The sequence below is a fragment of the Rhyacophila brunnea genome, unplaced genomic scaffold (assembly GCF_057557595.1).
Source record: "Rhyacophila brunnea isolate RB1 unplaced genomic scaffold, BYU_Rbru_1.0 scaffold_15, whole genome shotgun sequence".
Taxonomy (NCBI): Eukaryota; Metazoa; Arthropoda; class Insecta; order Trichoptera; family Rhyacophilidae; genus Rhyacophila; species Rhyacophila brunnea.
Window position 1 is genome coordinate 24,595,755 of NW_028232806.1, and position 23,414 is coordinate 24,619,168.

General features: G+C 32.7%; 1 protein-coding gene across 1 annotated transcript in view; it reads right to left on the reverse strand.

The window, feature by feature from the left end:
* Mctp (multiple C2 domain and transmembrane region protein) overlaps positions 1 to 23,414 on the reverse strand; it is a 253,990-nt gene that overhangs the window by 101,519 nt on the left and 129,057 nt on the right. Inside the window, exons 5-6 of the mRNA XM_085943140.1 lie at positions 10,249 to 10,403; positions 3,526 to 3,723 (exon numbers count right to left, since the gene is read on the reverse strand). Of these exons, the coding sequence (XP_085799266.1) occupies positions 3,526 to 3,723; positions 10,249 to 10,403 (353 nt within the window). The remainder of the gene's footprint in view (positions 1 to 3,525; positions 3,724 to 10,248; positions 10,404 to 23,414) is intronic.

Sequence of the window (23,414 nt, forward strand, 5' to 3'; positions counted from 1 at the left end):
AACGGCTACATGAATGTGTCTCGACCGCGGTATGGTATTTACTCGATGTCAACATACAAGTCAGAACAACAACTTAAACTAAACAAAATGGATTTTAGTTTATAGCAGGTCTCCGGAGAAACAAGAATTGGTTAATATAGTTAACGGTTAAAATACGTTAAGTTTTCAGTATTCAAATACCCTTCGTACATACTGAAATATAATTTATTAGCTACTTTGAGATTGAATTAAAATAAACTGTTCAAAGGCAGAAAACTGTTACCTTCATCAGGTGACAGAACCCAAAGATTTTGTAAGTTTTGTCTCATCATAATAATAACATAATTGACAATAAATTACTATATTTGGCATACGCAATTTAAAATTATATTTATTGAGCGCAATATCAAATCTATTTTTTAGTAAATTCATTATAATAACACACTAAATTATGTAATATATAATATGGTGACGAGTTGCAGTCAGTTAACTTCTAATTAAAAACCAGATGTTATACTAACGATTATAGAATATATAATATTAGGTTTGACAAATATATTGTTAAATAATCACAAAAGTGACATAGAATGAACCAAAATACGTTATATATTATGCTATAATAAATATTATAACACGATGTTTCACTATTAGTCCAAAGATATGATATAAATATACAACGTTGCAAACGAGCTTCTGATTTGAATCTAATTTAACTGGCGACACAGATAGATTTGGTAATTATTAAGAACTAACACACGATAGAAAAGTACCTACTGAAGATTAAAATTCAAAAAAGCGGTAGTAACATAACTGACTTTTCAACTTATACCCTCATATTATATTAGGAGTATTTACCTGATTGAGTCAAAATAAAAATGCCATTTAATAGGTAATTAAGTTAAATGTTTTAATTAGTGCGGATACTACACTAATCGACAAATAACCGTATCTTAATTTGATTTTTAATTGAAATACACACCAGATTTACTACTATGCATGTGGAGGTTTTTATTTGATATCGGTAGGTATACCTATTGTTAAAAGACAATCAAATATTAATGCATTAATTAATTTACATGTACACGTATAATTTGGTAAGTCATTTATAATTATTTAGAAACGATATGGCATTTACTTATTTGGTTGAGTCCCACTTTGATAGTGAAATAATAATTATGATTAATATATTAGAATACAATTCGCTTTTTCAATCTAGGTATATTTAACTATATCGGCTTTTAGAACATGATTATAGAATTGCAAGAGTCGAAATGGCTATAGATTCAAAAAATCGATATGTATGTAGAATTACGATTCAATATTCACCCTCACTCTGTTGACTTTGAAATGATGGAATATTAAAGTATTGAAAATACACAGTTAAATTGACTTTGAACAACTCGTTTTCTATTTGTGTTGTTTGTCCAAAAGATGAATGACTTGCAGAATTACACGATCATTTTCTACTAAACTGGGTATTTTCAAAAGAAATTTCGTAAAAATTCATGTTATTGAAATATATTGTAATGTAGTCAGACAAATCGAATACTCATATTGACCGTGAACCAACAATAAATCACATTATCCTATGTTATATATTTTTTACCAACATAAACAGCATAAATAGAGGATAAGCTGAATAAATTTTACAAATTGCATTGCCGTTTTCCTGTTTATCATGTTGTAGAATCAATAACAGTGAAACCTAATAAAAAATATAGAAATAAATATAAATATTTTAAATTTGGAACACTTTTGGGTAGTTTTTTATGTACTTACATATAATTGAGAAACCTGGAAAGTCTCGGCCGGTGGATGGACATTCGAAAATGTCTCAAATCATTTAGTTTACCAGTTTTTACCTATCTGTCGCATTTTAATAATGAATGTGATGGGTATCTGAACGGTGTGATGAATGTTATTTAACTCGTCATGCACTCAGTGAATATGGTAAATATGGAATGGTAAACATGCTTGCTTAGTTAAACTTCAACGGTAGTGGTAATTATTGCTCATACTTCGAATGTAATGTGGTTGACTGTTTGTAGAAAAATAATGATGGTTGCATATTGAAATGAATGATAATAATTTGAACGAAATATGCAATCGAAAATCTTCATTTATTGTGAACAAGAAACCGCATTTTATTCGGAGATAATCAATAACTAGCGCTACCTTCGCAATTGAGTTCCATGTCCTAAATTTAGTCGGCCTTGTAGGTACTTGGTTGATTATTATTATTATTACTATTACAGAATCAAATCCAGGCATGGCCATTTTTTGTAAATTCATATTATCGAGAAATGAAATATATTGAACATACATATTTTGAAACACCTCAACTATATAGGTACCTAAAAGAAAAGGTCACATTTTGAAAAAAATACGATGCCTGACGGGATTTGAGCCCGTATATCTACTGATATCGCGCCAATATGCTTTAACTAATTAAGCTACATGCCTTCTACTTAATTTCGATAATTTAAACTAGCAGGTCCTACGTGACCAAATTGCGTTATTAATGACTATCGATTTTTGTGTTTTAAATCAAGGAATATTAATTGGTTTAATTAGTAACCGACGCCCGGCTCTCGTAAAATATTTGGTTATAATGCCTATTTGAACTTGCTTACAATTTTTGAAGAAACCATTTTAACGAATAATTCATAAGATTTGAGAATGTAACATTCCATATATTGAACATACATAACTTGAAAACACCTCAGATTTTTTGTAGTAAGTATATATCTGAAGTGCTTTCAATTGAATTGAATAAAAGAAATGGTTTAACAAATATTCGCACCCTCGCAACTAAACTGCCACAAACCAAAAAACGTCAAATAGAGAAAATCAGCTTTGAAGTTTTTATATTTCGCATTTTTGTACTGTGTTTTTGAAATATGTTTAGATATTGAATGAAGTTTTGACTTGAATTTGATGACTTAAAGATATGACATTTTTGGTACATATACTATGAACGATAGATAATGAAACGTAGCAATTAACTCAAAACACGTAAATTTGGACTTGTGGCGGTTTAGTGCATGGGTGCGAATGTAGACCAAACATGAATTTTTATAACATTGAATAATCAAAATTAGACAAATTTAATGTAATAATTTTTCGTATTAAATTGCATTTAAAGTGGTATTATAATCAATCCCATAATACTCGTACAAGCATCTTAAAAACTTTTTTCAGCTTTCTTCAATATCACAAAAATACAATATATTATATTTGTATTATGGATGATAAATGTACTAATATATCCCGTTCTTTATTTAACAAAATGATAGACTTGATTTGTCAACACAATTTCTATATTATTATTTGTTTTAACATAGCTTGTGAATTTAATCTGCCTACGCATTATACAATCAGTAACATAACACGTGCCTGTTTACCGTTCTTACCGATATCACCCGAAACTTTATGTTTAAAAAATACACCGCTATCAGTTGGAAATCACTGGTTGTTCTTGAACCTAGGTTGACATTTACTAATTATTACAATCACCTAAAAACGAAGTATTGAACTGTGACTTACTTGTTCTTTATCTTCCTGTGTTCTCGGCCAGAGAGTAGCGTTGATGACGACTTCTCCCATGTCGTGCTGGACAGCATGCTTGTTGGGGTCTTGCAGACACAGCACGAGATCTTGAGGTCTTCCTAGCTCCAAGGCGGTGAGGTCCAAGAAACAGGATCCCATGAAATCATCTTGAAGACCCCAGTCATAGTCGAATACCTGTAAATAATAAGCAGCATGCAAAGATATAGTTGTGAGTTTTCTTACTAGAAAAATGAAAGTTTCTATTTTCCTTCTAACATAGGCAACCATGGATAGAGTTGGGCATTTCCCGAGAAAATCTCAATCTTGAGATTCGGGATTTGAATTCTCGAGATTTGGGATTTCCAGAAAAGAATTCTCGTGATATCGGGAAATTTCAAAAGAAAAAAAACACTAAAAAATCCTAAAATCAGTATAAAAACAGACAAATAAAATAGAAGTAGGAAAACAAAAAAATATTCAAAAGATTACGTATTAAAATAGAATTTCAAAAAACACAGACTGTCAATCGCTGCGTCTGACAATCGCGTATGCTTTTGAGACACAAAATTCCCTCATATTGAAAAATTGCGCTCATTTTGAGTCGATGTTGGCTTAATTGTATTTAATGCCCCGATTAGTATTTGAACGTTTTATGTTTTCTGTCTACTTTTTTCATAGAGAAAAATCGTTTTTTCAATTAATATTTGATAATAAAGAAATCCCGAATCCCGAGAAAAGATTCTCGAGATCCGGGATTTCCTAAATTGTAAAAAGTCTTATCTTAACATAATGATATGATAGTTGGTAGCGAGTTTGCGCGATCCACAAAATTAGAGACGAGCATAATGGGGATCACCCTACTGGGGATGCAGAGTTATTTAATGTTGTGCTAAACACACTTGCACATTTTCATTTCGTCAATATTCAACCAAACGTGTAGTTTGGTGGTTGAATGAAACTCGTCAAGATATAATCTACAGTGCGACTTTCATGCCGAGTTTTCTACGTCACCACGGTCATTTCTGGAACTAAAAACTTCTCCATTATTTACTTTTTCTCATTCTCAGCGCCTATAATTCAATGTGTGTTTGATATCGCGTGTAGTTTTATTAAAATGTAAATGTTTAAACTGTGGCGGAATCAGACGAAGAGCATCATTTCGAATGTAGATGTATTAATTATGAGGAGGAAAACAGAAAAGAAAGCTTTTAATTTGTCTAAACAGAGTGACAGATATACAGTATCTACAATGACAAGTCAACAGCGCTGTGGCATATAAGATTTGATATATAAGTTGGTTTTTATAAAAGATAAATGATATCCAATCATTAATATAATATTATATTTAAGGATTTATCATTGCTTAATCAATAAATAAATGTATTTCGCCCCGCTGTAGATAAAAAAGAAAACTATTACGGTAAATGTCAATCAACATATTATGAATGATAGTAGCTGAAATCTTTTTAATCGTGCCAACATTTAATGTTCTGATCTGGATGAATTTAATGATCTAATTTAAATCTCCATCTCTAGGAATCATATTTTAAAATGAATACAAATAAAGTCGTAAATATGAATGCGGAGATTCTTGACCAGTAATATTGTAAAACACTAGTTTAATTTTCTTCCAACATAACCACGAAACAAAAAAAAAATCTTTTTTAACACCTAAAAACATTCTTCTTTAAGCACTACGGTGCATGGTTGCAGCATCAGTCCGGTGCGGCTCCGTCTCGGGACGGAATGAGCACTTAAAATCACTTCTTTCAGACACGTTTAAAGCGTCATAGAAAGCGGCTGTGCATGTATGCTGTAACTTTAACGTAATTCAAACTGTTTGAATAGTTAACTATAGATGAAAAACAGCGATTGCCAAAGTGTTTAAGTAGATATGTGGAAGTCCCAGACCCTGACCGACCCATATTACTTTAAAAATAAGACTCTCAACAGTTTAATATTTGTGGTAAAAACGTTTTTGTGTTTCAAGCGTAAATTGTTAATAATATTATGCTTCATTTATCCATCGTATTGTTACAAATTACACTAATAATTCCATTTTTCTAATCCGATAAACTTTTCATTGTTATAAATAAATCCAATATTAAATGTGACTGTTGTGTTGTGCCTGAGTATTGTTGCTTTGGTGAATAACTATAAGACATCCGGGATAGTATGCAGGAGCTTGCGAAGGACCGCGAAATAGGTTTAAAGATAAATCAATGTTTCGATTACAAAAGTAATAGAAAAGTGATTTATTGACCTAAATGAGGTACTCATCTATGGCATTCGAATTAAATAGGTCAACAACCACGTCTATCTTTGATGACAATGAAAATCAACCATTCAATCAAGAAAAATAAGAATAAACTAAGGAGTTCTTTATCCAGTAGTGGAGGGACCTCAGCTGATAATAATGACGTGACGGGTGGAGATTGGGTAGCTCAAATCATTGATCATAATGATATAGTTTGAATGCTAATAATATAAAACGTTTCATGACAATGGTACACATTTGCTACGATAAAATTAAATCGTTTATCTAGATGGAAAGCAGATATAAATCAATAACATTGTGGTCACAGTCAAAGACTTACAAAATAATAATACGTATATGAAAATTATTAAAGTGAAAAGGGTATGCTGATGTATTTTACTGAACGTTCTATACTTTTGTTAACGAAAAGATTTATGTCTGACTCAAAGCTAGACTAAATTTAATAAGCCACAGTTAGTTAGTACTGACCAATTAATGGATGTTATAGTAGTTAGTCACAGTGATAAATTGAAGAAACTAATTTTCTTTTGATTATTTTACTTAGTACATTAAGGTGAATAATTATTCCTATGTAAATATAAAGTTTTTTTATAAAGGATGATAGTTATTTAATATATTTCACTGAATACTTATGTTTTAAATAATAAATATACAACTTAGAAAATTTAAATACCTATATACTTAGGTACTTTAATTTAAAAAAAATATATTAACAGTTAAAAAACTATTTAAAATAATATAAGTTTTTTAGAAGATAAATTCTTATTAGTACATCGTATTTTATCATTAAAATGAAGCTTTATAAGTTTTTTACAAGGTGACGAAACGATTTTTGAAAAATTAATGGTTTTTACATAGGTATAAATAATTTAATTAAAAAATATCGGTTTGTCGAGAAAATTATAATTGAAATCACCTTTATTTATTTTAGTTATTTCAGCTTAGATATTGTGATTTATGCATTTTATAAGCTCATTCTCAATCGAATGGGGAAGGACCGAGAAGTTCTACGTAGTATCAAAACCAGGAAACTACAGTACATTGGCCACATTATGAGAGGACAAAAATACAATATTCCCCAACATGTCATTCAAGGAAAGATCAATGGGAAGCGTAGCAGAGGACGGTGCCGCATTTCGTGGATTAAGAACCTCCGTGATTGGTACGAGTGCAGCTCCACTGAACTGTTCCGGGTAGCAGACGACAAAGATATGGTGGCCGACCTCCGCTAGGGGATGGCATAATAAGAAGAATAAGCTCATCGGATATTTAGGGAATATGGTTTATATTATACAATATAATGCAAGCCACGTATATGAAAGTCACACAAAGTATCTCGCCAAAACACAGTGAAAATATTTCATAAATATTATAGAATACAAGCATTCATTACTTTATATAAATTTTGAGCTATAATTCTCATTACATAGTTTTTACGATAACCTCAATTTCTGCTTCATCTCATGTGATTTAATAATAACATAACAAGTCTAGTTAAATTACTTAGTTTTCAATCAAAGTTATGTTCATTTTGATTTTGACAGCTACGAAATATGACCACGCTGTTTTGGCGCGAAACTTTGTATTTTGCATTGTATTACAGGAAACCTTGCATAATGGCATACAATACACATACATAGGATAAACCAAAAACAAGATTGCTTCGCGAACGTTGTACGAAAAATGTTTGATAATCCAAACAATTTTCGTGGTACGTATGCTAAAAGTTTACCAACTCCGAATTGAATTATTTAAAACCACAGGAATTCATTTTGGTCCAAAATCACGCTTTTCTATATTCCACGATCTCGATCAGGAGTTTGCGGCTTGTTTTGTAAAACCGATTTCATTGAATTTGGCGCGCTATCGATAGCACAGGAACTGTTTATTTAGAACTTGACCTTACCCCTTTTCTGATACCCTGCCATTATTAACCATTATGTTCGGTGGGGTAAAAAATACATTTCTCTCTCCAAAAAACCTCTATTTTTAATGAAAATAAAATATATTGTATATTTCGCTGAAACGAAGTAATTTAGACGAATATTATTTACCTTTTCAACCCTACAAGAAGGTTATTTTATTTACTATTATAGAGTAAATGAGAATATTAAATCTTAAACATATATATTCATGAATCCGAAATTTTATGAACATGTTAAATAATAACATTAAAAACTATATGTAATAACGAACGTTTTATACAAATTTTGGACCGAGTACTGTCCGTATGTAAACATTACTAATTTTTATATAAAAAAATAAATACTTATACTATCTGGAGCAGGGATGAATAACGAGTTGCTGGAAGATACTAATTTGATACACCCTCGCTAATGTTGCCAACTCTTGTCGACAAAATTATGTCAGATGAGGTAAGAAACGTTTGCATTGCCTTGAAAACATTTTAAATTTCTTCCCTTAAATCTTCTAAACTTTTTATACGTTATTTTACTTTTCTTAAACTTGTTACATGCTCAGTAAAAAAGCCACCAGCGGAGCAATTTCGATTAGTGAACAATTGTGCTTCCGGAATACATACCTACCAAACACACGTCATTTAAATTATTCGGTCGAAAAAATACATCAATATTTTTTTCCAATTGTGCCCTCTATCGGATATATTGATAAAATCTGATTTGAAGCGTTGAACCATGTTATTAAAAATATGGTAATTTAAAAATATTAGTGTAATATAGACAATAGAAAAAATTATGTTGATGTCCTGACAGTGGGTTAATAATATAATATATGGATGGAATAGAGTTAATATATGGATGATCATGGTTCATTATATTATTTGTTGTTATCGATTATCTAGATTCAACCAGATGATAAACTCTCTTGAAATTCAAATGTCTGAATCATCATAATCAGCCTGAATCTATCCACTGCTTGATGAGAGCCTCTTCAAGCTACTTCCACTTCTCTCGGTCCTGTGCGTTGCGTTGCCACGTACTTCCGCAGAACTTTATCATTTCATCGATCCAGCGGCCTCTAGGTCTACTTTGTGGCCGTTTTGTACCTCTTGGATACCACTGGATGACTAAATTCGTCCGACGATTGTCTTTTCTTCTAGCTATGTGTCCTGCCCATTGCCATTTGAGCCTTTAAATGAACTTTATCACATCGTAAACCCTTGTCTGCTTCCTTATCCACTTTCACTTTTCACTTTTTATAATTTTTTCCCAAATGTCTGAATAATGGAGTTAAATGATTATAACAAATGAAAAGAATAATAATGCACACTAAGAAAGTCAAGTGAACTATGAAATATCTGTTATTATAATATATCAGTGGTAAATAGTTACGCCAAGTAACGCTTGACTTATCTTAATAATTTGAGAATAATGTTATGTTCATTTTTTAACATAACTAAATACGATACCGCTGGCAACCCCGACGATTATCTATGGTCACGTCGATGAGCGTACGTGATTTGACAGATGTCGCTGATGGAATTTCCGGCAACAACAGAGGTCGCGAGGTGTGGAACAAACAATTTGGCTTTTTGATTCTGACTGTCGTCTAGTATAGTCGTGCTCCGCTTGAGTTTACCAAACATTTATCATGGACGTCACTTAATGGAGCACGATTGCAGCCGCCGTGTCTGAAGCCTCTGATCGTTTCAGTTTGGGTATTTTAAAACTATTATTTGATTCACAACTCTTCCAATGTTTTTTTTCAAACTTAGCTGCTTGTATTCATTTTAGTATTTCCAAATTTCAGTATCGAGCCGCTTAATAACCTTTTAATGTATTTCTAATTTCTTGCTTTTGCTATAATATAGTTTCTGTCAAGTATATAAATCGCTCTTTTATTTATTGTCCCCAATTCTGCACGTGCCCTCAGCCGTGTAATCCCTTGTTTTCTAATTAAATTTTACAGTTGTCAGTTCCGAGGTTGCAGAAGTAATTATTGTTCGGCTTGAGAAAGATCAGGTAATTCACGGCCCTTGTTTCTCTTGTGTCTCATGCTCTTTGCTTTTTACTTTACTTTATTCTATTCTATTTAGAAAACTCTTTTATCTTGTAATTGTGACGACAAAGATCACAATTACAAAATATTAATATTATATAATTAAGTGCTCTTTTTATACCTCCAAATACGATTCTTATCCTGTATATATTTTATTTATACAAATAGGCAGATAGATTTTCATAATATTTAAAGAATTCACTAGTTTCTCGCGAAGTAATTTGATTTCTTACGGAGGGAATAATAAAGCAATTTTCGATATTCATGGCAATTGCCTTTAGCCTTTCGATACATTTAGCTTATGGATAATTTAGCATCCGATTATCTTATTATATAAGTATCCAGACAATTTAATATATAGTTGATAGAATATTTGATTTGGATAATTAAAATGATATAAAATAACAATATTGACAACATTATCAGGGTATCCGTTAAAAATGTAATGTAATAAAATTTCTCACCTTGATATGCACGGGCTGGAAGGGATCTTCGATAGGCACTGTAAAGCTCTCGTCCCATACGGGGTTGAGGTCCCGATAGATGGTCCTGGATTTGTGCAGAAGCCTCCCGCCGGTCTTGAACTTGACGTAGGGGTCGCTGGTGCCTGCCAACACAGCTGACATTGCAAAATTCATTGCAACGCGCAACGATCTCATTAATAATCACCTGAGTAAAATTTGTCGAAGATTGTGTTGTGTGAGATTTTGTTATTTTTGTGTGTATGTGTTTTGGTTGAAATGTGTGTGAAAAAAATAATAAATAAATGCAAGTACATATTTGAAACGGATAGGAAATCTTAAAAAGTCTTGAAAGAAGATAGATTGAATAACACGTCATAAAAAATAAATAAATAACACATTTCATAACACCACAAATAAAATTATAGATACGCCTACAGTGTAAGTGTTTATTTATTAGATTTGAAGAAGAAGAAGATAGCACTATTTGTAATAAATTAATTCATAACTCAGAATTTACTATCCATGTTAGAAATTTTACTTAATTAGTAAGTTCATATTTGCCTAAATAAATTACCTACCAAATGCTTGAAATTCAAAACAATTAAAATAATATGATACTAGATGATTAACATTCACAAAAATTGAAATATTTTAATTGTATAAGTACCTACTGTAGATTCCTGAAAATTCTTCATTTGATACGAGTATTAATCGTTTCATATATTATATACAATATTACGTGTTAATTCAAGTTAAAACTTTTTGGATGGCTCTGCTTAACACACTTACGGCTACAGTTGGGTATTTCCCGAGAAAATCTCAATCTCGAGATTCGGGATTTCCAGAAAAGAATTCTCGAGAATTCTCGAGAAATCGGGAAATTAAAAAAAAACCTGTAAAAATCCTAAAATCAGTGTAAAACAGACGAATTCCAAAAAAATATGATTTTTTTTCATTATGTAAGAAGACAAACAAAATAGAAGTAGGAAAACAAGAATAATTCTAAACATTACTAAATAAAATAGAATTTCAAAAAACACAGACTGTCAATCGCTGCATCTGACAATCGCGTACGCCTTTGAGACACAAAATTCCCTGATGATGCAAAAATTGCGCTCATTTTGAGTTGACGTTGGCCTAATTGTGTTAAATGCCCCGATCAGTCCTTGAACGTTTTGTGTTTTCTGTCCACTTTTTTCATATAGATAATCGTACTTTCAATTAATATTTGATAATAAAGAAATCCCGAAGCCCAAGAAAAGATTCTCGAGATCCGGGATTTCCCGAAATATTAAATATTTCAATTCTCGAGATTCGGGATGGAAAATCTCGAAAAATTCTCGAGAATCCCATGGGGAAATTCTGAAACCCAACTCTACTTACGGCCAATAGTAATTTTAAAGATAGTAATAATATTGGAAGAGAAGGCACAATATTGAGCTATTCGATCTGTATGAAGACCATAACTCAGTCCAATAAATGAAAATTGGAAATCGGCGCCGATTGAGTCATGTATAACATTGTACTGGAAAAGAGAGGCATGTTAAGCAATAGAATATGGCACAGAAAAAGAAACAGACCAAAAATACGCTGGTCAGGTGTAGCTACTAATGACTGGGGTATCGAATTTGATAGTTGTCACTTTGGATAATGATAGGTAGACACTAGATAGAGTGTTTGGAGGAAGCCAGTATCTATAATGGCATAGCACTAATATATAAACAATTGATCTGTCTGTTGCAATAATAATAACGTAAACTTTTCAGAGTTTTAATATTAAGTGCTAAGTCAATACGAGATACCTGTAGGTAGCTACCGTAAGTTTTTAATGCAGTCGTATTTCAGTATCTATTTTTAGTGCACGTGAACTTTTCTTTGACTTGACGTGACCTTTCATTCCATGAAAGAGGTAACTACGTGACGTTAACATGGCTAAATGAGTCTTATTGAAGTCAAGTAAGCTAGTCATATACAAATAGAACATGTAAGCGTACTATGCCGTTTTAAAAATGCATGAAAATAGATGAGAAATAAGTGTTACTATTTTTCAGCTTGCCTTCCTAAAAATATTTTCAAGATTTTCATGTATTGATTGGAATCGCCTATAAAAATGTAATAAAAATAATTTATTTCAAATCGTATATTAAAACCTAAACATATAAATAACGTTTATATTATACACGTTTATATAAGCTATTCAAGCATGTCCAAAGCGTCGATCGCGAAATGGATGTTGACCGATCGCAATCAGTTATAATAAATTATTATGATTTTGAAGATGAAGCATTAACTGTTTCTATAATTCTTTTCTTTACCAGTTTATTTGAAAGAAGTTTTCAAATTAACTATAAGGAAACCCACTGACCTCGTCACATTCGTATTGTATCACACACAAATCTTGTCACAGGAGTGAGAAAAAATGTAAAATTTCACGTTTAAAATTAAGGGGTAGTTTCCAATTACCGTCGTGCAGTAGGATCTTTGCAGTGTAGACAACAAGGTTTGTGGTGAGTGCAATCAGCATCAAAAAGAAAACAAACCAATGGGATTTGAATATTTTTATTTGTGATACTGAATGACAAGTGTTGTTATTTAATTTGTAACGTCTCAGTGTCCTCAGCCAAATAATATAATACGTTTGTTAAATTTGAATAGTGACAATCGGCAAGTGTGGTAGATCACTACCTGTTTTGATACTGGGAAGTATATCATAGCTAAGTTAAAGTTGAACATGCCTGATGTATAATATGTATTAATCTGTGGTTCATGGATAAAACAACGTTATATTTAGACTAAAATGAGCTTTTAATCGTTTTGGATGTATCTAGAGAATGTTATTCTTTTTTGTGTACATGTACTTGGATACATGTTAGCGTAAGTAAATTAAAAATTTTAATGCTTGATATTATTAATTCAGACTTTAAATTGTACACACATTCAAGATTCTAATCATACTAAACCAATTAAAATAAACATTAGTACGTATAATAGTTTTCAAGTGTGAATTTTTCAAGTGTGAATATGTCAGCTGTTGGTAACAAAGCTAACGTAATTTTATCCTATAACTACAGAAATAGTAATATTATATAATATAAACTATTTATTTGCTTTAATGCATATTTAGTAAAGACTACTTTAAATGTTTAATAAAACATATATATGAATGTAACCTCTTTCGCACATACAAACTCGTCCATGTCAAATTATTGATCGATGTGATTTTATTGTCATTCACAAAACACATTTAATTTAATGCACAGCTGCATACAGTGTCAGTGCGATATTTTTGGTAGAAAATAAAAATCTGCTTGTCGCACGCAACAAATTTTACTCGGCATGGGCCGCAGGTATAACAGGAAATGTTCAATCAGCTCATGTGCGGACGCTGGTTTTTCATTCATTCCAGCTAGCCGCGTGACGTAATTGTTCCGGTATGATCTCGCCTATGCGCGTGAAAGAGAGATGCAACATTGCTGGCAATTTGTACGTGTGACAGGGCTAATATAATAACTAGAGGATATAACGAGACATGTTACTGCCTTCACGGGACTAACGTTATAGTATAGGAATAAAGATAATGTTGTTCAAGTAGTGACTAATAGTAGTAGCTAAATAGAATTTTAATTATTATAATATTATTTTGCGGATACATTCTGAAGAATTTACAGCCTAAAACTCCTTGTATGACTAATAAAGTTATCAATTAATTATAAAATTAATAATTCATTACTTCGTCATTCATGTGTTTAAAGTTACATTGTGAATTTGTGTACCTTATTAAAAACTATTATAATGATAAGATAAAGGTCTAGACAAGGCAGAAATAATTATTAATTTGCTGAAAATATTTTACTGAAAAGTACAGTAGGCAGTAGGCATTTAAGTACACAAACCATGTAAGTAGTATCTAACAAGGTTTTGTGCAAATAACATAAGGGTTTAATGTCATAATAATTAATCCACAACAGTTTTAGGAATAGTTACTGAATTATAAGATAAATTGGCAAATAGAGTGAAACGTCTGTATAATACATTATAACTAAATGGTTACCTACTCAAATTTTATAAGGTTATACTCAAACTAAAATGGCTTTTAAATCTTTATTTTTCTGATATTAAAAAAAGTACGTAAATTAATCAATGAAATGTATTATTTTACGCATTTCTTTCATACAATATATACCTGCAAAATCATTATTAAGATCAAAATTCATTGTGGCGTGACAGTCGTTTTGGCCAATTTCGAAAACAGGACCGACTATTTGTCATTTAATTCAAAAAGTAAAGCGATTCGGAAAATTTTAATGACACACATAGTTTTATTAGAATACTATTTATTAGATTTTAAATAAATAAAGAGTTTATTGTGTATCAATTCGTTTTAAACGTGCTTGCCATTTCCACGTTTCCGAGAAGATAGGAAAAAACGGGTTCAATGGCCTTAAATCACTACTTCTAAATAAAAACCAATTTATTCGAACAATGATACTTCACACTTAAATCTACAAAACTTTTGGAGTTATCATGTAAATTGTTATTTTTTTTAGAATAAAACAAAAAATCAACTAATTAATATTACCTACATAATAATATTTAAGAAGCAATGACATGTATTTTATCCTTGGCTTCACATATTAGCGTGTATATTAATTATAATCTCCTGTAAAGGTATTTTTACATACCTATTTTTTACAAAAATAATTTGTTATCCACTCGCCAAACTATATCGGTTTATTCCGGAGTTGAATTTCGAGGCTAATTTCATTCTGTTGGGTTTCAAATAGTGAAGCATGTGAATTATAAAAGAGCCCATGCAAACGTACGAAAGAATGGCATTTATTTGAAAAAAATATGATATAATCTACATATAAATATAGGACGTAATTTAAAATCTGCGTTTTGGCTTTACATCATTGTTTAATAACGTTAATAATGTTACAGCAAAATAAATAGAGTAGTGTCTATTTATTTCTTTCCACATAAGTATACCTAAAATAAATGTTTATGTAAGAAGTTGAAAAGGTAACTGAATATTTTATATTAGGTACATCATTGAAAATTCGCGTAAATATTTTTCACCTATCGATTATTTTGGTATGTAGTAGGTCACCGGTGAAATATGTACAGATACTTGATATCATTTGGGTAGACTATATTATATTATTATATAAGATGTTAATATTTTATTAACGTATGATTTACAACGTAGGGCAACTTGTAAGTGAGCGTATTAACAGTGTCGATGCCTGCAGTGGATTGCTTGAGTGGGTGACGCCATGTATCTATTCTGCTAACGTGATATTGAGATTTTAACTGGTGTAAGCAATTGGACGAAGCATCTGGGAAAAAAAATGACACACTTTTTCGTCGGGTCTACCGAATGGCATAATCTGTTCTAACACCATTACAATAAAGGTGATATTGCTATAAATTCCCGATGATTTTTGTCGGGTCTGCCGAATGTTTCGGTTCGAACGGGTTCGCTCAAATGAACATTGACACTAGAAACACTGTTCTAACGCCATTACAATAAAGGTCATATTGCTATAAATTCCCGATGCGTGATATTGCATAATGGAAATTGCGTGACGTCTACCTATACATGTACGAATGTCGCTATGCGCGAATTTACTTTCTATTGTATTGAGTGCGTTGTCCATTAATAATGTCATTGGGTGTAAGTCAATATTTCAAGCACAACATGATAGCGTTGTGCGGCAGTTTTTGTACGATATGAATTTGATATTTAAAATTCATTTAATATAATATACAATATCTCTATATATATAAAAATCTCGTGTCACGATGTTTGTGGTCGAACTCCTCCGAAATGGCTCGACCTATTTTTATAAATTTTTTTATGTATATTTGTTAGGTATGAGAATAGGTCAACAAGTATATTTCATACCGCTAGGTGATTAGGGTATCTCTATCCAGAAAAATTTTCTTTTATTTTTTTGACAATTTTTTTTTAATATTTTTTTTATTATTTGGCATAAAATAATACATATAACCTCAAATTTTCACTTTCCTACTCCCATCCTCCCATTTTTTAATCGCGATTTTATTATTTTTGTATGAACAAATTTAACGGTCGTTCGTATTTCAAACAGAACGAAATTATTTATGTTGTTGAATGACAGATGGCACTACGTCCGAGAAGAATTCAAGAAAAGCGTCGCGTCATTTTGACATTTCATTCGGCAAATTACAACGCAGTGCGTGCAAAATTTTGTACGATTTATTTTAATTTATCTATTTTTATGTGCGTGTATTACAGTGCACAATGCCAGCAAGACGCAAGGGGGGCATTTGGGCCGTCGAACGAATAAAGCAACAAACATGCGAAATAGTAGAGTAGAAAGAACAAACGAACAAATCCAACAAGATAACAAAAACGTGCGTGTAAGCATGTCGCAATTGCGTGCATCTCAATCACAAGAGGCACGAGCTGAACGAAATCAACAACGACAATTGGAACGGAGCCAAGCGCGCCGGTTCGTAGTTAACACACGCAGAGCAAATGACCGACAACGCCCACAAGTACATCGAACATTTACATCCGCTTCGTTCCTTCGTCTCGCATTTGAGTACGAGCCAGATATTGAATATTCCGCTCATCCAAAAGTGCTGATTGGTGCTATGGACAAAGAATGTCCCCATTGTCATGCGCTCAAATTCAAACATGAGTCAGCCGGGATGTGTTGCGCATCAGGAAAAGTGCAACTACCAGAAATTGAGATACCACCAGAACCATTGAACAGCTTGCTCATTGGCACGGTTCCAGATTCAAACCTGTTCCTGAAGTCCATTCGCACATTCAATTCATGCTTCCAAATGACTTCGTCCGGAGCAACAGAAATAGTTCACAATACTGCGGCAAATGGTCAACAATTCCATTCTACGTTCAAAATCAAAGGTCACGTATACCACAAAGTAGGCTCATTGCTGCTAATGCCAAACAAACCACATACATTTTTACAAATCTACTTCATGGGCGCGGCGATGAGGACATCAATCATGTAGATGCACGTTGCGGCTACAATAGCCTCAATTCGCCAGGCGCCAGGCGCATCGTCGGCGAACTGGACGCCCTGTTGAATGAGCACAATGAATTATTGAAATTCTTCAAAGCACACATGCACGAATTGCAAAGTGACAATCACGCTATTGTCATCAATCCTGATAAAACACCAGCTGGAGAGCACGTACGTCGATTCAATGCGACTGTTGTTGAGGACGTTGCTGGAATCATGGTTGGCGACCGCACATCGACGCGAGAAATCGTGATTCGAAGAAGAAACAATAATCTGGAGTTCATCGCTGACACACACCGTTCATACGACGCTCTCCAATATCCGCTAATTTTCTGGAAGGGACAAGACGGATATTGCATAAACATTAAACAACGAGATCCTGTCACAGGTAATTCATTCATTATGAACATCATTACTCATTTTGAATTGAGAAAATGAAAGGTTGATGTTTTTTTGTTTTTATCGGCGGTCATCGTCTACAGTGCTCTATTCCTCCTTCTGTCATAGATCCCCACACACTTACGATACATTCGTTACTTTTTTATTTAACAACTAAAATATTCACTAGAAATAATTTATATGGCAGAACAACGTTTGCCTGGTCAGCTAGTATTATTATATATTTGAAATAATATAATCATAAATTGGACCCTAATTTTATCTTGGTGTATAATAAAACCGCACGCTTTACGACCGGGCGTAAAATTTTTAGATGTCGCCAGATGGCCGGAGTGACAAAATGTTTTATTTAAGGAAAGTGAAGTTTATTTTAATACTTACAAAACGGTCAAGTTTGCGTGGACAATATTATTTTTTTTCGAACTATTAAAAACGGATTAATTAAATTCGCAAGTGTATATTATAAACGTATATTTATAATGATGTCTATACTGATATGTTACTGATAAAAATATAATAAGATTTTTTGATTATGTCCGATTCTATGGGCCTCTAAACGATGGATGTTTGTAGTAACAGTTTTTTGTTTTTAAGAAAAATGGATGATAGTAAAATGCTCAACCTATAAGGTCTATTCTCTGACTCCAAACACACATTGAAAAAGAAATGTATATTTGCCAGATCCAGGATTCGAACCTGTGACCCACGACATTATAACCCGACTCCTTAGGCACTTGGCCATCGTGGGGTATGACATACCTACGTATAATTATGGACTATATTATTTATTATGCTGTGACAATCCCAGATGTTACAAAAAACAATACGAAAGAGATCAGAAAAAAGCCACGGAAGAGCCACTTGACAGGGGGGCAGGAAACGCATCCGGTTGCACGAAAGAGGTGAGAGAATTTCATGGTTTTAATTGTGGTGAAGCGTTAACTACTAATAAGGGTCCTTACAGCACATATTAGAAGAGTAGACTCAAGCTGACCATCTGGCCCGATCCAGAAATTAAATGTCATTTGGAATTATTCGTTAAGTCGTGCTGCTGCCAATGCTGCCAGTTTGACGTTTGCATTTATAATAAAAGTCACCTGACTTTATTCATCAGTGATGTGGTGTGTATGAATTTATTTTTAAATTTTATTTTATTGTTTAACATTATTTATGTTTTTTCTCTCTATTTAGTGTGTATTTTCATTTAACTTGATCGAATAATACCAGTTATTAGTAAATTTAAATGTTATGCTGTGAATGTCCTGAATTCTGATTTTTGAATTATGTAGTACATACTTAAATAAAAAATGCTAGGTTTTAAAAATATGTATAATCAGCAACTTGTTGCTAATTAGTGTTCTAATACAAACTAGAAAATAGTTTGCAGTGACATTTTAAGAAACAAATCTTTGAAAAATATTATTTAGTAATATAGTCATCAAGCTGGCCATAAGATAGATTTCGGTTAATTTATATTTAAATTTTTAGCACCAACAGCACAACGCAATATGTTATTAGCCAATTAAACTAAGTGTCGGAACGATTGAATTGTTATCTGAATCGTAGCATGTAATTGCTGTTTATAACTGACGATTGATTACGACGATAGACGTGATTTATTTAGTATTAGAGTATGGCCACACAGTTAAAAGCATTAACGTGTATGAAAATCGTACATGTTGATTAACTCAATGTATACTCGTTATAAATATACAAACAGATTTTTTCGGTGCGCTCCGAATTTTCATTTCGTGTGCGTAGGTACTTTTCTAATTCAATTTTATTGTAACCCATTCAAAGACTACGTGTGAATACGAATATTACAACGACATTTATGATTTATTGACACATATGGGTGGTTCGGACCCATTAACCACCCTCTATGTGTAAACGTGAACTGTAATAATATAATATTATGGCTTTGAAACTGCATATTGCGAATACTACAGCAAATATATATTGTATATTATCTGAGTATCATTTTTAAATTACGGAAGATTCTATTTCGCTATCTTTAAAAATGTTCTTGACTATGTAGTAAAATTAATATAAAGCTTCCAGACATTCTTTTGAAATACGCTAGCTCTAGGTCCTAGGGCCTGGGGCAAAGAGTAAAAATGAAATTATTTTTCAAATAAAATAAATGTAACATGTCGATATTGTAAGGATAATAAAATTGTGTCATGACTGGAAAGTGATGTGACGAAATATTATCATAGTTTAGTTGTAGAAATGGATGATCTGCTACTAATAGTATATAATATAAATAAGAAAGTAACACATATGAATAATATATTAAACATAGTAAAGAATAAAAAAGCACTGACTATTGCGTGTCAAAGTTTCAAAAACAGTGACAATAAAAAACTACTTAACTTGTTTAAAAAGAACCCAATTTAAAAGTAACTGGGGAAAATGTTTGCTAATTGAATTACAAATTACAATTAGCTATAATTATAATCTTCTGACGCGCATACAGAAAAAATGGTATAGGAGGGTTCATTTCAAAAAATATCTATAATTAATTATTTTTTGGCGGTGAGGGGTGGGGTTCACAGAATTTAGCAGGTGCCACTGATATGTATTTAACCCACCTACTACTTAAAGCTTCTCATACTCATACTATTTCGAGTACATTCTCCATACCCAGACACTCCGCACGTTGTATTCCATCACCTAAATAATTTTTATTTTTTGTTCCGAAGGAGGGGGGGGGGGGGTGGTATCCAAGCCATCCGCATGGTGTGGTCGCCTGATAATCTAAGTTTTAGTAAAAACATAATCAATTAATATACTTACATTTAAAACGATAACGACGTCATAAATACGTTGTTGCATGTATGGGGCTTTCTGTTTTGTTCATTACATCTGTATCGACCAAACTCAACGTGCTGATTTTTTAAATAAATAAACATGGTGAAAAATTTGTGGATATTTCAGATAGATAAAACGATACAAAAAGATCAATTCTATAGTGTTAACAAGTTTATAGCACCACCATTTCCCTAAACAAATATATAAAAAAAAGTATTGTTGAATTGAATCTTGTTTTTCTGATATGAAAAGAGTAGTTGAAGAAGTCTTTACCAGTTTCTCCGATAGTTACAGTGCGATGGCACTTTCATATTTTAAGAATCGCAGACGATATGACTCTAAAAGTCTTGACGTGGGTACCACAGTGGAAGGGACAAGGAAGCGAGTAAAGGCCATATTCCATTGGCAGACGCACAGACCCAACCCGATCCAACGATCGACGCCAACCGTCGTCGCTAGCTATTTGCAATTACACGCAACGATTCAATCTCGTTGGTCCTTGATTTGATTGGTTAAAATAATACAAGTGTTGCTATTATTAAAAATATAGGTTGAGTGAAAACTACATATTTCTTAGATTGGTGGCTACACTGAACGCATTCCCGCGCAATTTTACGTCAACAAAACTGAGCTGTCAGCTGTCAAACCTAGCGAGCATCAGATCTGTTAAAATTTATGCGGCCGTTTGACATTTATAGAAAGTTTGTATACTTATTGTTAATTTACATCATGAATAACTGGGCGAGCTTGAATCTCCAAACCAATTGAGTAATTCGAATATCGAAATCGAATAATCCAAAGACTAATTTATTGTAGCGAGTATGGCTATATTTCAACTGGCTCAGGCGGTCAGGACTCGCCGTAAACGAAAACACTGGGTCAAAAGTTGGCTAACTGAAGAACAGCGTGATCGCCATTGAATATGGCGGATTTTTTTACGTTCCACACTATATCTTTGGCGTGTATTTATTCGACGAGGACTGTGTCCTCGGTGATACTCCATATATATTTTTTAAGTTTTCGCCATCTTGTAGTTGTTCAGTTGAAATCGACCAGTATAATGAAATGAACGACCGTTTGCATGACTCAGGCGCATATTCGGCTATTTTCGTACGCTTTCGGAAATCTTCGCTTGATAATGAAAGGATCGCACGACGGATAATAGAAAATTTTCCACTTTCGACCTGATCGCTCACGATCCTTGAAAACCATAGAGAATAGAGTTTGACAGTCGTGGCAGACGATCGGGCCAGACGCAATCTGCCAATGGAATATGGGCTTAAGAGATGGATTACTTGTGGGAAAAATAAGTGACGCAAGGTGGAGAAGATTGTCGAAGATAAGAGCCAGTGAATGATATTTGTGAAGGTCAAATCCTACCCTGGGATGGTAGCGATGATAAAGAAGAATTAGAAGAATGTAACTACATTAATGGAATCAAAGTGTAGAGTAAGTATGTAAGACAAGTTACATAGCTAGTCAATTTATCATCTCTATTATTGGTTCCTGTGAAATAATGAGGATAATTATATATTTTGTCACTCAAATTTTCATATACGCATTTGTTTGCCAGAACCCTTGAGATATTTTTACACGTGATTGTCCACCGTGATAAATTACAAAATGGCCGTGCTAAGCAGTAGGTAGTGACATAATATGTACCTAAGCAGAGAATCGATCTAAAGCTCAAAATGTTACACGTTACTATTTTAATCTCAAATCTAAATTCATTCAGACATTGCAGTAGGTAACTAGTGCAATTTCTCGCAGGTGACAGTTTTATTTTAGTATTATTCGTATTTATTCTTTAAGCTGCCATCTTCTAAGAGTGTTTTTCCCTAAGCAACGTACGACCTGTCTACCGGTACAGAATGACATTGCTAGTAAGATTAGTAATAATGTTCAGTAGCTACATGTGTGTTAAAAAGATAATATACTATAAATTCCTTAAATTTTGTTCATTCATATCGTTGTTATAAAAAAAAAATCCCGGGTACAAGTCGCTCTAGTAAATAACTATGATGCGATATCTAAATCTAAACAAGTTCATTTTATTGCTTAAATACATGTCACGTTAAACCTTACTTTTAGCCTATAACCAAAAAGGCTTTAAGCTATAGATAGGAACCTACCTTCTGGGTGAGCTTTTCCGAATTCTTTTGGAGCCCCTGACAGATCTTGCGGAGTCTCAGGGCTAATAATCACTGACATTCAAGAGAACTACAAAAGCGAAATGCATTTCAAATGGTGGATCTAAAACATACGAACGAGTTAATCATCAGAATATAGGCTCTCACAGCCCGCAATCAGGATGACAGCCTCGAAAAACTTGTGACCAGGTCGAAGTTTGAAAAAGACGAGAAACATTTACATTCTGATGGAGAACCTAAACAAGAATGCCACAGGTTGTCTACTAACACAGGACCTGCGTATCTTTAAACACCGATAGAGGAGGGGATAAGCTGTGGAAAAGACTGATTGACATACAAATTTTCCGGAAAAAGATAAACAAAAAAATGGATGATTGTTTAGTAGGTAAAACATAATATTATTATGTTTGATTTTGAGAAGTCTTGTGTGTTAGTAAGAATAAATCGGTTTATCTGTAAGTTATTAACTAGAAAGAGTTAGTCAAATACGGTTAATATATATATTATTAAGTGTTACGTGACATGCGAGATTAAGTACTTGGGTAATTTGTGAGAAAAGCCACCAAAATAGTTTCAAGTAAATTCTGCGGCGCAAAAAATATATCGAACGAACTCTTGCCGTTGTAAGTGATTGAAACATTTGTCAGAGCTGTTGTTGTCAAGAAGCAAGATCGGGAAGAAAAGAAAAGAAAATTGTGATAGTGGAAAATATCTGGTGTGGTGGTAATACAGAGATAATTTGTAACAAGTCAATTTGATGATGTAA